Source organism: Pipistrellus hanaki (assembly GCF_964339955.1).
Source record: "Pipistrellus hanaki genome assembly, chromosome: 13".
NCBI lineage: Eukaryota > Metazoa > Chordata > Mammalia > Chiroptera > Vespertilionidae > Pipistrellus > Pipistrellus hanaki.
The window spans coordinates 38,323,858-38,339,796 of record NC_140515.1 but is presented as its reverse complement, the minus strand read 5'-3'; the positions used below and the strand labels follow the sequence as shown (position 1 = coordinate 38,339,796).

At 36.9% G+C, this 15,939-nt stretch overlaps 1 protein-coding gene across 2 annotated transcripts in view; it reads left to right on the top strand.

Moving 5' to 3' along the window:
- The first annotated feature begins 1 nt into the window (after position 1).
- LOC311632158 (acetylcholinesterase collagenic tail peptide) overlaps positions 2-15,939 on the top strand; it is a 109,727-nt gene continuing 93,789 nt past the window's right edge. For both annotated transcript variants that reach the window (XM_084903285.1, XM_084903286.1), the window contains exons 1-8: positions 2-136; positions 357-461; positions 6,166-6,206; positions 6,813-6,893; positions 7,890-7,962; positions 10,000-10,077; positions 11,489-11,583; positions 13,602-13,714. In XM_084903285.1, the coding sequence (XP_084759411.1) occupies positions 56-136; positions 357-461; positions 6,166-6,206; positions 6,813-6,893; positions 7,890-7,962; positions 10,000-10,077; positions 11,489-11,583; positions 13,602-13,714 (667 nt within the window). In that variant the 5' untranslated portion in view covers positions 2-55. The remainder of the gene's footprint in view (positions 137-356; positions 462-6,165; positions 6,207-6,812; positions 6,894-7,889; positions 7,963-9,999; positions 10,078-11,488; positions 11,584-13,601; positions 13,715-15,939) is intronic.

The window sequence follows — 15,939 nt, the reverse complement described above, 5'->3', positions numbered from 1 at the left end:
GTCAGCTTCAGCCGCCTGCGCGGGGGAGGCCTGTGTTGAACTTTTTAGGTGTAAAATGTCGGGAAGTAACTTGGGCGACGGAAGCGAGGAACAGGTGTCTGGCGCTGCGGTCCTCGCCCGGGCCCTGAAAGCGCAAGTACGAGAGACCTGCCTGCGGTGACAGGCGCCTACGGGAGCCGGCGAGGGCCCGGCCGTGCTGGACACCAGTATTGCCAGCGCGGGGGGCGGGGGGGAAGGGGGACAGAGGGGTGTCATTGGAAAGGAGGGAGGTTCGCGTGAAGTTTTTCCTTTTAGCGCCCCGGAGGGAACCGTGTGTTGGGGTCCGTGCACTTATCCCCCTGTTCTTGGCCCACCAGGATGTGCAGTACATGTTTGGCATCGTAGGCATCCCAGTGACCGAAATCGCCGTGGCAGCTCAGCAACTGGGCATCAGATATGTGGGGATGAGGAATGAGCAAGCGGTGAGTATGGGCGCCGGGAGCCCAGGGCATATTGTTAATAATTAATAATAAAGGCAAATACTCATTGCAGACACTCAGTGCTTACGGCTGTTCCAATACTTGACACGTGTCAATCACAACAACTTTTTAAAAATATATTTTTACTGATTTTTCCACAGAGAGGAAGGGAGAGGGACAGAGCGTTAGAAACATCTATGAATCAGCTGCCTCCTGCACACCTTCCCACTGGGTTTGTGCCCCCGACTGGAATCGAACCTGGGTCCTTGAGTCTGCAGATCGACACTCCATCCACCGAGCCAAAACCGTTAGGGCAATCAATCACAACAATTTTATGAAGCAGGAACTATCAATCCTAGTTGACAGGTGAGAAAAGTGAGACGAGAGGTTAAGTAACTTGCCTGAGATGACAACTGTTATGGCGGAGTCAGGATTTGAACCCAGGAATTCTGGGTCTGGATTCCTTGCTCTTTGCACTATATAGTAGAGCCTAGAGTTACGTGGGAGATCCGTTCCTATAGTGGCAAGGTAAAGCTACCTCACTCACATGGAGCACATACACAGCAGTAATGAAGTAAAACAGTAAAAAAAAAATTTAAAGAAAGATAATAATCCCTGACCTTTATTTGTGGTAAATAAATAATAAAAAACAGAAAGCACATATGTACATTCGTTGAAATGGCAACTTTATTTTTATTTTAGTATTTAAAAAATATATATTTTATTGATTTTTTACAGAGAGGAAGAGAGAGGGATAGAGAGTTAGAAACATCAATGAGAGAGAATCATTGATCAGCTGCCTCTTGCACACTCCCCACTGGGGATGTGCCAGAATCGAACCCAGGACCCTTCAGTCCGCAGACCGAAGCTCTATCCACTGAGCCAAACCGGTTAGGGCCGGAACTTTATTTTAAATAAATAAATGGAAGATTGTGATGTAACTATGAAATGCTGTTTGTCAAGTCTGATGTAACCCAAGGACTGCCTGTACACTGCTCTGCGAAATGTGTCAGAATTGGGACAGTTTCCATGTCTGAGTCTGGGTCCCCTGTCTTTCACTCTCATAACTACCTGTTACGTGTTTATTTCTGTGCATTATTTCACTGGTCTGATTCCCCTATTAGTCTTTGAGCTCCAGGAGGGTAGGGGTATTATCTCTTCCTGACACATCTGTATCACCTAGGACAGTGGTCAGCAAACTCATTCGTCAACAGAGCCAAATATCAACAGGACAACAATTGAAATTTCTTTGGAGAGCCACATTCTTTAAACTTAAACTTCTTCTAACACCACACTTCTTCAAAATAGACTTGCCCAGGCCGTGGTATTTTGTGGAAGAGCCGCACTCAAGGGGCCAAAGAGCCGCATGTGGCTCGCGAGCCGCAGTTTGCCGACCACGGCCTCAGGTGGTTCCTGCACATGGTAGGTTCTCAGTACCTGCGCTATGAATGGGGGAAGGCCAGGTCGCATGTCATATAGCAGGTGTCCCTGCAAGGTGACATGTCACAGAAGGTACAGCTATGATTAGAACTCAGGTGTCCTAAATCCCAGGCCAGTGCTTGTTCTTTTTTTTTTTTTTTTTTTTTTTTTTTTAACAGAAGTGATTCCTTTATTTTTTATTTTTTATTTTTTTTAAATATATTTTATTTATTTTGTACAGAGAGGAAGGGAGAGAGATAGAGAGTTAGAAACATCGATGAGAGAGAGTCATCGATCAGCTGCCTCTTGCACACCCCCTACTGGGGATATGCCCGCAACCAAGGTACATGCCCTTGACCGGAATCGAACCCGGGTCCCTTCAGTCCCCAAGCTGACGCTATATCCATTGAGCCAAACCGGTCTTGGCCCAGTGCTTGTTCTACCACATCACGCTACTACTGTTCTTAAAGGCTTGGCTCAATGGTTTAGCGTCAACCTCTGAACCAGGAGGTCACAGTTTGATTCCATTCAGGGCACATGCCCAAGTTAAGGGCTTGATCTCTGGTGGAGGGCATGCAGGAGGCAGCCGATCAATGATTCTCTCACATCATGGATGTTTCTCTCTCTCCCTATCCCTCTCCCTCTCCCACTTCCCTCCTCTTTTTCGATCTGAAATCAATTAAAAAAAAAAAAGAAGAAAGAAAGGTAGCTTCAAGCTTTATCAGTCCCCATAATCTTAGCTGCAGGCCTCCTTGGGTCTCAGGTACTTCGTTGGACACTGGATGTGGAGATGAACGACAGTTCCTGTCCTGGAGCAGCTTATAACCTAGCTGTGGAGACAGACACAAGCGAATGGTTTTATTATAATGTGGTAAATACTGTGATTGAGATATATCCAGGGTGCTGTGGAAGTCCAGAAAGAGATACCCTGCTCAGCCTAAGACTTCCGAGGGCTCCTGGAGGAGAGGATGCCAAGCTGTGTTGAAGGGTGAATAGACTTAACCAGCGAGGAAGGAGAGGACTGGCTCTCCTGGAGGCGATTCCTAGGTTGGGGCTTGCTTGACTGACTAGGTGGATCATCGTGCCACTGACTCAGTTGGGGAATACAGAGGAAAGAGCCAATTTGAAGAGGAAAAGTAATGAGTCCCAATTTGGTCATGAGTTTGAGATGCTTGTAGGACATTTCCAATGCATATGCCCCTCAGTCAACCTGACTTTTTGCAGTAGTCAAAGGAAGACCTAACTAGAGAACGTGAGAACAAAAATACAAATTACTAATATCACTAATGAAAAAGGAGACCAATGTGTTGAGGAGGAAATAACAATGGAAATTTTGAATTGAATGATAATTTAAAAAAATGCGATTGCCAGCCCAGCCAGTCCATCAAGAAGTCACCGGTTCAATTTCTGGTCAGGGCTCATGTCTGGGCGGGCTACATCCCCTACAGGAGGCAGCCAATCCATGGTTCTCTCTCATTGATTCTCTCTCCCTTCCTCTCTTTATAAAATCAATAAAAATATATATTAAAAATGTGATACCAGCCAAGACCAGTTTGGCTCAATGGATAGAGCGTCGGCTTGGGGACTGAAAGGACCCGGGTTCGATTCCGGTCAAGGGCATGTACCTTGGTTGTGGGCATATCCCCAGTAGGGGGTGTGCAAGAGGCAGCTGTTTGATGACTCTCTCTCATCGATGTTTCTAGCTCTCTATCTCTCTCCCTTCCTCTCTGTACAAAATCAATAAAAAATATATTTTTTTAAAAAAATGTGATACCAAACTTGTGATAGCTAAAGCAGTTCTTAATGGAAATAGTTTCAAATGCATCTATTAATAAAGAAGTTCAAAAACCAATGCTGTAAGTTTACATTTTAAAAAGCTAAAAAAAGAAAACCAAATTAAACCCAAAATTAAAGGAGTAAAATAATAAAAGAGCAAAAATAAATGAAATAAACGAAACCGGTTTGGCTCAATGGATAGAGTGTCGGCCTGCAGACTGAGAGGTTCCAGGTTCAATTCCTGTTAAGGGCATGTACCTTGGTTGCGGACACATCCCCAGTAGGGGGTGTACAGGAGGCGGCTGATTGATGTTTCTCTCTCATTGATGTGTCTAGCTCTCTATACCTCTCCCTACCTCTTTGTAATAAATAAATAAATAAATAAATAAATAAATATAAAAAATCAATAAAATATATTTTAAAAAAATAAATAAATGAAATAGAAAACAAATGAACAACAAAAAAATCAGTGAAGTAAAAAATTGGTTCTTTGAAAATATTAATAAATTTGACAAATCCCTAGCAAGACTGATGAAGAATAAAAGGGCAAAAAACACACAAATTACCAATATTAGGAACAAAAAAGGGAACATTTCTATTGATCTTGAAGTTATTTAAGCAATTGTAAGAGGATATATTTTTTTATTAGGAGTTTTATACTTATTAAAATCTACTTAGACATGCCGAAACAGGTTTGGCTCAGTGGTAGAGCGTCGGTCTGCGGACCGAAGGGTCCCAGGTTCCATTCCGGTCAGGGGCATGTACATTGGTTGCGGGCACATCCCTGGTGGGGGGTGTGCAGGAGGCGGCTGGTCAGTGTTTCTCTCTCTTCGACGTTTCTAGCTCTCTGTCTCTCTCCTTTCCTCTCTGTGAAAAATCAATAAAATATATATTTTTTTAAAAATCTACTTAGACATATTTAAGCATGGATTTTTAAAATCATATATATATGTGTGTGTGTGCGTGTGTGTGTGTGTGTGTGTGTGTATATATATATATATACATATATATATATATATATATATATATATATATATATATATAAAATTAAAGCAGAACAAGGTATTCCTAAAATTTCTTTTCATTTAGAGCCCTGGTCCTCTGAATCACTTTGTATTCTTATACATGTGTGTATTATTTATTTATTTATTTATTTATTTATTATTATTTTAAAATATATTTTTATTGATTTTTCTTACAGAGAGGAAGGGAGAGAGACAGAGAGCTAGAAACGTCGATGAGAGAGAAACATCGACCAGCTGCCTCTTGCACACCCCCTACCGGGGATGTGCCCGCAACTAATATACATGCCCTTGACCGGAATCGAACCTGGGACCTTTCAGTCCACAGACCGACACTCTACCACTGAGCCAAACCGGTTTCTGGCATGTGTGTATTTTTTAATTGTGGTAAAAAAAAAAAAAAAATCATAAAATTTACCATCTTAACCATTATTAAATGCACAGCTCTTAACCATTTTTTTAAGTGTACATTCACATTGCTTTGTAACAGCTCTCCAAAACTTTCTATAGAAACTGGAACTCTGTACCCATTAAATAACTCCCCATTTACCCTGCTCCCATAGCCCCAGGCAACCACCATTCTCCTTTCTGTTTCTATGAATTTGACTACTTTAGATACCTCATGTAAACTAAGTTTTACAGTATTTGTGTCTGGATTATTTCACTTAGTATAATGTCCTCAAGGTTCATTCATGTAGCATGTGCCAGGACTTCTGTTTTTCTTTTGTTTTTTAATTCTCATTTCACTTAAAAAAAAATTATCTTTGTTGTTGAAACTATTACAGATGGTCCCTTTTCCCTCCCCATTGATCCCTTCAACTCTACTCTGGTCCCCTTCCTAGGCCTTCCCCAAATTATTGTCTGTCAATGCGCTATTCTTATAAGTTCATTGGCTAATCTCTGCCCACCTCTTCCCTCTGAAATACATCACTCTGTTGCATGCTTCATTGTTTTTTGTCACCAGTTTATTTTGTGTAAGAGGATATTATGAATAAACTAGATCATTTGGGCAAATTCCTTGAAAAACAAAAACTAGATTCAGTAAACCATTATTTGGAATTTACAGGTAGAACATTACTTGTTAAAATAGAAGGTTTTCCAATTATTTCTTTACAATTAAGTTCTAGTCTCTTACTTAATAATAAATTATTAGCTATAACTGGTTTGGCTCAGTGGATAGTGTTGACCTGTGGACGGAAAGGTCCTGGATTTGATTCTGGTCAAGGGCACATACCTTGGTTGCAGGCTCGATCTCTGGCCCTGGTTGAGGCCTGTGTGGGAGGCAACCAATCAATGAGTTTCTCTCACATTAATGTTTTCTCTCTCTCTGTCTCTCCTCCTCCCTTCCACTCTCTCTAAAAAATTCAATGGAAAATTATCTTTGGGTGAGTGTTAAAACAAAAAATAAATTATTATACATGTGATTACTAGAAGGATCCCAATATGCTCAAGTCCCAGTGTTTTGTTTTGTGTTTTTTTTTTTTTTGTAGGCTTGTTACGCTGCCTCTGCGGTTGGATATCTGACAGGCAGGTAAGCTAAAGTCTTTGTTTTATTTCCCATTTCTTTTCAAGGCTGTCTTAATCATGGGTTCCTACGGAAATGCTTTATAAATGTAAAATAACAAAGTGAATTATATGAAGATAACTTTTCCTTGGTGTTGTAAGCTCAGAAAGTCATCTAGGGTAAAGCATTCAAATTCAATTTTAAAGAGTTGGACAGAACACTGTATTTCAAAATTACTTTCAAAGGTCAATTGACATTATATTTACTTGTTAAGAAAAATTTTAAAGATACTTCATTTTTCCATTCACAAATGTAATCAGCACTCAAAATTTTGCTTCTGTATGCAGTCAACGTGTCTTAGCCAGATATAATAAGAGCAAAATGTGAAGAAGTTAGTGAAACACCATGTGAAGATGATAGGTACCTTATTTCTTGCAGGAAGACTAGTATCTTTCTCTCTTTTTTTTTCCTTCTAATTCAAAAAATATTTTAATAATTGTTTTACCAATTGTAGAAAAGACCTATATGCCCTTCCTCTGAAGTCCAAGAACGTTACCATGTTCCACTGTAAGTGGTATGAATCAAGTCTTGCATTTGACTTGTTTTTAATAAAAACAATTGTTTTGCTTTTAGGCCGGGAGTGTGCCTTGTTGTTTCTGGCCCAGGTCTCGTGCACGCCTTGGGTGGCATGGCAAATGCAAACATGAACTGTTGGTAATTAGATTGTTATTATTGAAAACATTTTCTTAAGAATGTCAGTGCATGATTTTAAATGTGGAGCAACTGCTGGTCTGGGGTGGAAAAACTTGGAATCAAGTGCTTAAGAGAATGGCTTAATGAAAATTAAATTAAGAAGAGTGGTAAGAAATTTTAAAACTATCAGTAATTCATGCACCTAGAAACAAATACTGAATACACACTCACGCGCACACACACATACATGCAGGTGTGGGCAAAAGTAAGTTTACAGTTGTTTATATGAAAAAAGACATGCAGGTTATGGTTACTACAATAGCTTTATTAACTCAAAAGAAGGTCACAGTGGCAAAAAAAACCCCACAAAACCCCAAAAACCCAAAAACCAAAACATCGACTTTGCCCACTCCTGTATATCTGTACATGTATTTGAATGTGTGTGTAGTTCTGTGTAAGTGAATAATTATTTTTTAAAATATCTTAGATCAGTATGCAAGAATGTATTTAATTATTCATCTTTTCTTACATAATTGGCAAGACAGTTGAAATTAAAATTTTTATTATATTTCTTTGACCTTGTTCTTAGTCCCGTCTCTGGTACTTTACCAATAAAATCATGTTAAAGGGGGTTATCTTTTCATCAATTCATAAAGTATTTATTTAAAATTTATTATAAAAAATTTATCCTCCTCTTAATCCCAAGAATAATAGAAAGGACATAAAAATTCATTTTAAATCGCCACACCTAGAGGTTTAGCATTAGCATCCAAAAGAGGTTGTGGAGAGAGGGGCATGGAAGAAAAACATTTACTATAAATTTCAGATTTTTCTGAAACTGAGGAAGGGTTCTCTGACATTAGGTTATTTCCTAAATCTTTAAATATACAGTTTTTAGGGAAAATTTAATCCTCATTCTATGTCTATTTTTTTAATATCCATTTTAATAGTATATTCATTGGCCAATCTGCTGAATATTTTACAATTTGTAATTCTCTTTTAAAAAATGAATTTCAGGCCCTTGATTGTGATTGGTGGTTCCTCTGAAAGAGGTCAGGAAACAATGGGAGCCTTCCAGGAGTTTCCTCAGGTACCCAACTCTAAGATTTTCCTCTCCAGTTTAGTTACGTAATTACACCCTGTTAAGATTTGTGGAGAAGAATATTATATGTCAACTATAAATTTTAAATAAATGCCAAAAGATTTATGGAGAAGAAATAAACTTCGGTCTATAAAATAAACAATTAAAATAAAAGAATTACTGAGATTATTTAGAGGTAAAATTCCTGAACTATAAGACAATTTCAATGTGGATATTAAGAAAGCTTAGGCTCTGTTTAGGAGCAGTCTTTTAAGAAATACACATTTTGGTCAGGCTTTTAAACTAAAAATAGGTTCTCCAAAGAGTCAAGAAAATATAGGAATAAAAATTGTTTTTGCACTATGTATCTCAGACTTTGGGGAAGTAAAATGTTGAGAGAGAAAAATTCTACTCAAACAACTACTAGTAGACTCTGGACAAGTTCATTTTTATTTTAGAGGGCTAAAGGAAAGTATTTGAAAATTTTTAAAAACTTGAAAGAATTTGTCAATGAATGCTACAGTTTTAAGAATTGTTGTAGAAAGCAAATAGGTGAGAGTGAATGTTAATTAACACTTAAGATATGAATATATTTGAGCATTTATAGCACAAAGTTAAAACCATTAGGCAAAGTGTGTTGGTAAATTAGGAATCATGTGAGAACTTCAAAATGGAAACATATAATTTTATATATGATTTTTTAAAATATATTTTATTGATTTCTTACAGAGAGGAAAGGAGAGGGATAGAGAGCTAGAAACATCGATGAGAGAGAAACATCGACCAGCTGCTTCCTGCACGCCCCCCACTGGGGATGTGCCCGCAACCAATGTACATACCCTTGACCGGAATCGAACCCGGGACCCTTCAGTCCGCAGGCTGACGCTCTATCCACTGAGCCAACTGGTTTCGGCTAATTTTGTATATGATTTAAACTAGATCTTGATATAGGTTAATGAAAATGTTATATTTTTATACTCTTGAAAGGAATTGCAGTGGTAGATAACAACAGCAGTTTTGTTTTGTTTTTAAAATATATTTTATTAATTTTCTTACAGAGAGGAAGAGAGAGGGATAGAGAGTTAGAAACATCAATGAGAGACATCTATCAGCTGCCTCTTGCACACCCCCTACTGGGGATATACCAACAACCAAGGTACATGCCCTTGACCGGAATCGAACCCGGGACCTTTCAGTCCACAGGCCGATGCTCTATCCACTGAGCCAAACCGGTTTCAGCACAACAACAGTTTTTTAAAAGATGTTGATATATGTATTTGAAAAATAAGTAGAGCAGATAGTTATGTAAAAGGAAATTTAAAGTTACTACAAACGCTCTGTAGATTAAAATAAAGCAGAAGATAATATCCATTACAAATATTTTTCCCAAAAAGGAAAATAATAGAATTTTATTAAATGAAATTAATAGTTTGAAAAGAAAGATCCAAATATCAATTTCTTATGGAAATATTTAAAACTAAACAACATGACTATGAATAGACTGAAAGTTGGGAAGTAATCTTAATTCTATCACACTTGTGGGACTTAAGATTACCAGTCATTCCGTAGATTTCATACCAAGTATCAAGAGAAACAATTTCTGTATAATATTTTAAAGTACATTAAACAATGAAATTTTAACACTACCAAATTTATATGACCCAAACAGCATGCCAACTAAATTGTATATTCCTTGCTGTGGAATTTCTGGGTCCAACGATATACTCATTTTAATTTTTATAAGACATTGTCAACTTCCCTTCTCATTTATACTCTGACCAGCAATGAGTGCCTGCTTTCCTTTGTTATGGTAGATGCTGTGTATTATCTAAGTTTTTTATTTTTGCAAATGAAAATGGTGTCTTGTTTGATTTGCTTCCTGAATCATACTGAGGCAGAAATTTGATTGTGCTTTGCATAGGCTATTATGAAATATTCCAGTATGCATAGCCTCCATAGAAAGTAATGACTTAATATTTTGTCTTCTTTCAGAAGAGTAATATGATCTGTGAACTGAATTTTAAGTGATTTTCTTTTTGCATATAGGTTGAAGCTTGTAGATTATATAGCAAGTTCTCTGTCCGGCCAAGCAGCATAGAAGCCATTCCATCTGTTATCGAAAAGGTACAGTATTTAATTCAAGCCCTCCAAGTCAACTGGTTTCTCTCAGTTGCTCATATCTGTGTCATTTTTATTCTCAATTTAATGAGTAATAATTTGGAACATATTCACATAGTTAAAAATGATATTGTTAAAGAGCTGTATACATTTTAATATTTACTGCCATTATATTTAATTAGAGAAACAGATAAATTAAGTCACTTTTGAAAAACAAAGTTTTTCCTGTACTTTAGTTTTTTTAATTATGGAAAAGTAAAAAAATATATATATATAGAAATTCTGAGTACCCTTTCTTTTAGGCTTTTGCAAGATTGTTCTTATAATTAGTACTCATGCGTATAAAACAATTCCTTAATTGATTAAACAGCATATTATAATTTTATTTTACCAACTTAATTTATATGTGAACTTACATTTGAGCTTTTTCAATACCTAATGTGTTATAGAAATCATTTGACACATGTTACAACATCACAGTTTCTGAAAACTGCCAAGTCATAGGATTAGAAAGCAGGTGAAAGTACATGTTATGAAGACTTGGCCGACAGAGCCTATTAGGTAATTTTTTAATTTTTTAAAAAATGTCACTGGATCATATATATATATATATATATATATATATATATTGTGTATATATATATATACACAATTGATTTTTTACAGAGAGGAAGAGAGAGGGATAGAGAGCTAGAAACATCGATCAGCTGCCTCTTGCACACCTCCCACTGGGGATGTGCCCACAATCAGGATACATGCCCCTGACTGGAATTGAACCTGGGACCCCTCAGTCCACAGGCCAACGCTCTATCCACTGAGCCAAACTGGTTTCGGCCGATTTAGGTAATTTTTAAGACGAAGGGGTAATAGAATGTCAATTTTAATGGTCTAAGTGAATAGTTACTTTATCTTTCTCCTTTTAAACAAAAATCTCTTTTAAGATACAATTGACCCTTGAACAACATGGGTTTGAATTGTGCCAGTCCACTTGTATGCAGATTTTTTTTTCAATAAATACTGTACAGTACTATAAATGTATTTTTCCTTCTTTATGATTTTCCTAATATTTTTTGGTTACTTTATCGAATACAAAAATATGTGTCAATTGACTGTTTATGTTATTTCTAAGGTCAACAGTAAGCTATTTAGTAATTAAGTTTTGGGAGAGTCATAAGTTGTATTTTTTTATTGCACGGGGGATTGGGGTTCCAAACCCCATATTATCTAAGGGTCAACTATATATAAAATTAATAGAGGATACTTCAACTTTAATTAAAATTGTTTATTTCTCCAACTAAGGATATCCAGAAAAATTAAAACTGTTTATTTCACAATTTTAAGTTGTCTGGGTAAAATATGATAATAAGGATTGAGATTTTTTTTAAAAAACATTTTTTTCTATTTATAATAAATTTAGGCTGTAAGAAGCAGTATTTATGGTCGTCCAGGTGCTTGCTATATTGACATACCTGCAGATTTTGTGAACCTCCAGGTGAATGTGAATTCTATAAAGTGAGTAATAGTTATGCTAGATTTTTTCTTAATTGTATTACAGTGCTTACCTTGAAAGGAATTTACTTAGCAGTTTATAAGTTAATCTTTTTTAAAAAGATATTTTTATGGATTTCAGAGAGGAAGGGAGAGGGAGAGAAAGATAGAAATATCAATGTTGAGAGAAAATTATCAACTGCCTCCTGCATGCCCCACGCTGGAGATTGAGCCTGCAATCCAGCATGTGCCCTGACTGGGAATATAACCGTGACCTAGTTCATAGGTCAACATTCAACCACTGAGCCATGCCAGCTGGCATAGTTATTATTCATTTATCTTAACCTTTTTTTTTTATTTATTTATTGATTTCAGAGAGAAATGGAGAGGGAGAGATAGAAACATCAATGATAAGAGAGAATCATTTATCAGCTGCCACCTGCACGCCCCACACTGGGGATCAAGCCCGCAACCCAGCCACATGCCCTTGACTGAAATCAAACCTGTAACTCTTCAATCTGCAGGCTGACACTCTATCTACTGAGCCAAGCCGGCTAGGGCCATTTATCTTAACTTTTAATGATTTAGTAAACAAGCTGAATCCTAGTCAAAGGGCTTCTCTGAATTAAAATGTTATTATTTAGTAATTTTTTTGGGGGGTTAATTACTAAATAAAATACTTGGAGCTTCCTGAACTTATTTGGAATTATTCTTACAGTACCCCTAGATAATACATTCTCATTAATGTAGTATAGTCACTTAGAGTTGTTATAGTGTAAACCAAGAGATGAGGAGACTGTTGAAAATTATTAGAACTCAACATTATAAATTTTAGTCTGTCTCAGTTATTTAAAAATATTTCAACACCAGATATTTATTACTTAAATAAACACTGAGTGGACAGCAAGTGTAAAATATTTTTCATTGGCATCTAAGTCACCCCTGGTACTGATGTGTACTTGGATTAATGAATAGCCCTGGGAACCACTTAGTACATTTCTGCTACTGTGGACCAAGTGGCCTTCTAGTGACCACAGGGAGAAAGTGGACATTTCTGTACACTCAGAGGTTTCTAAGCAAAAGGACATCTATTTGGAAAGGTCAGAGCAAAAGGAACTCTATTCTGCATAATACCTGAGCATGATATTCCAAATAATATTGGGCAGGGGAAGGAGAGATGAGTCTCAGGTAAGTTAACTCTGTAAGCTTTCTTTAAAAAATCTAAAGATTTGAATGTCCTTTTTTTAAAAAAAATTTTTTATATTATAATGCCCAAGTGTTGGACAGTATATTCAGGTGTTTATTCATTAGAATAAGTGAAATAAAACATTGAGGACTTGATGTCCAGAATTATTTAACTATAAAGCTTTAATATTTATTTTACTAATATATATTATGGTACTGAAATATTTGCTAACCCAGTGAATGAAAATATAATAAGATAGTTAAAAGCATGGACTTTGGAGACAGAGAAACCTAGTTCAATCCAGTCTCTGACCCCTGGGCAAGTTACTTTACTTTCTGAATTTTTCCCCCTAATGGTGAAGATAATGGTAATACCTAACCTCATTGTTTGGAAATTTAAGTGAGAATAAATGGCACATATTAGGTATATTTAATAATACTAGCTTTTAGGATGTTTTTACTATTACTACAACTACTACTACAATGTAAAGCTATTAACTCAAATTTCCTGTCAACTCATTTGACTATTAGATGATACTAATGAGTAACTGTTAATTTACTAGATGTGGTAAGGATATTATGGCTACATATGAGAAAGTATCTTTTATAGCTGCATGGGGAAGTTTTTAAGTCTTGATTTCTATAATTTAAAATGATTCAGGAAAAGAAATCTTTATGTGCACGTTTTTGTGTGTATGTGTGAAGCAAATGTGGTAAAATGATAGTAATTATTGAATCTACATGTTGGGAATATGGAATTTATTGTGCTATTTTTTCTACCTTTTTATATATTTTATATTTTCATAATACATTTATAAATTGGTCTCTTTTTAATTAACAGAACTTTTTATTTCCAGGTACGTGGAGTGCTGCATGCCACCTCCTGTTAGTATGGCTGAGACTTCTGCTGTGCAGATGGCAGCATCTGTTATTAGGAATGCCAAACAGCCCCTTCTTATCATTGGGAAAGGTAGCACTGAATGAAACTCTAAATCTTGCTGGTTTTTGAAGCAATGCTGTTTCTGTTTTTAGAAGTTGTCTTCATTGTTAACATCTAGTTTAATGTTTGAAATTGGAATAAGAGTTCTCTTCATCCAATAGAGCATTATTTATTAGTTTTGAAGTCATAGAATTGTAGAATGCCTGTTCTTGTCCTTTTAAGGGAATGTCACCTAATGCATTTCTTTGGTCTTAGGAGTAATAATGCGTTTTTTTGCATTGTAAAATTTTTGTTGTTAATCCTCACTAGATGATATTTTTCCATTGATTTTTTTTTTTTAGAGAGAGTGGAAGGAGGAGGAGAGACAGAGAGAGAGAATCATGGATGTGAGAGAGACACATTGATTGGCTGCTTCCCATATGCTGACTGGGGCTGGAGATGAGGTCTGCAACCAAGGTACATGCCCTTGTCCGGAATCGAACCTGGGATCCTTCATTCCGAGGGCTGATGCTCTATCTACTGAGCCAAAACCACCAGGATAAAAAAAAATTTTTTTTAATAGAAAATTTTGGAAACTCTAAAATTATAAAGAAATCCTTTCATCCAAAAACATACGTTTTTAACAAGTAGTACTTTTCTATTGCTTTTTGGATTGTATGTTTTATATATTATGATCATATTCTTACTTAAGTCATTTAACACTATAACATTTTTTTCATGGTCTTAATTTTCCTCCCCTAAGTTTAATTTTTAATATTTACTATATATATATTATACTAACACTTTACTGGCAAATATTTAAATCTTTATCAGTTTCTGTTTGTTTGTTTAGAATAGTGTGACAAGCATGTTTGTGCATAAAACTTTTTCCATATTTAGGATATAAAACAGATTCCTAGAAAGAAAATTAATTAAGTTAAAGATATTCATATTTTAAGGCTTTTGGTGCACATTGTTAGATTGCTTTCTCCTAAGGTATTGTACCAATTTATATTTCTTTGAGCAGTTTATTACAGTATCCATTCTATGTTCTAGAGCTGAGGAGGCTATAAATTACGTATGACCATATTAGTTAATTGTCAACTACTAAGGAACTAACTACATAGAAACTAAAAATTACTTAAATGGAAATGGTGAACAACAACAAAAAAATTGAAGTCAGAGCTGAGTTGAATGCAGTTATCTATACGTATAAAGAGGTAATATGCCAATTGCCGTTATGGTGTCTCCATAACGACCAATTTGCATTTTGATGCGTGGGCAGCAGGGGGCCGGAAGCTGAAGCCAAGTTCCCTGGGGGGGGGGGGGCGTCTGAGAGGAGTGTCCCAGGAAACAATGGTGCCCTCCTCCCTAATCGGCACCTGCTACCTGTGAGGGTACCCATGGGCTTAAATATAACAATCCCTTCCCATTTAGATATCACTTACTTGATGAAACATTTCTAAGTTTATTAGCTCAGAACCTCTTCATGACAACCCAGTGAGGTAGGCGGAGAAGAGATTGCAGTTCCCATGGTATATGCGTATGTACTCAGAAATGAAGCTCAGAGAGGAAAAGTGTCAAGCCCAGTGGTTCACAGGGGGGCGGGGGGTGGTGGTGGTGGTAGTGGTGGTGCAATTTGACTTTCAGTGGGGGCAATTCAAGAATGAGTTAACAGTGAATTTTTTGCATTATTGTCCTAGGGGGCCTCATCTACAGCTTATCCTACATAATAAAAGGCTAAAAGGCTAATATGCAAATGACCGAATAGTGGAATGACTGGTCACTATGATGCACGCTGACCACCAGAGGGCAGACACTCAACACAAGGAGCTGCTTCCTGGTGGTCAGTGTGCTCCCACAGGGGGAGCACTGCTCAGCCAGAAGTCGGGCTCATGGCTGGCGAGCACGTGGCAGTGGTGGGAGCCTCTCCTGCCTCCATGGCAATGTTAACGATGTCTGACTGACAGCTTAGGCCCACTAAGCTGTCAGTCGGACATCCTCTCAGGGCTCCCAGACTGCTAGAGGTCGCAGGCCAAGCTGAGGGACCCTCCCCGCAAGTGCACAAATTTCGTGCACTCAGCTTCTAGTATGATATAATAGCTTTCTGATCTTGGCAAATAAGTGCTTTGAATCTCAAGTACCTTACTTGTAAAAAAAAATATTAACTATCTCAGCAGTATTATTATAATTAACTAACACAACAAATAGAGAAAGTTTAGTGGGTGTTCGTTTTTATTCTTTTTCTAACCAATATTAATGAGTGATGATAAGGC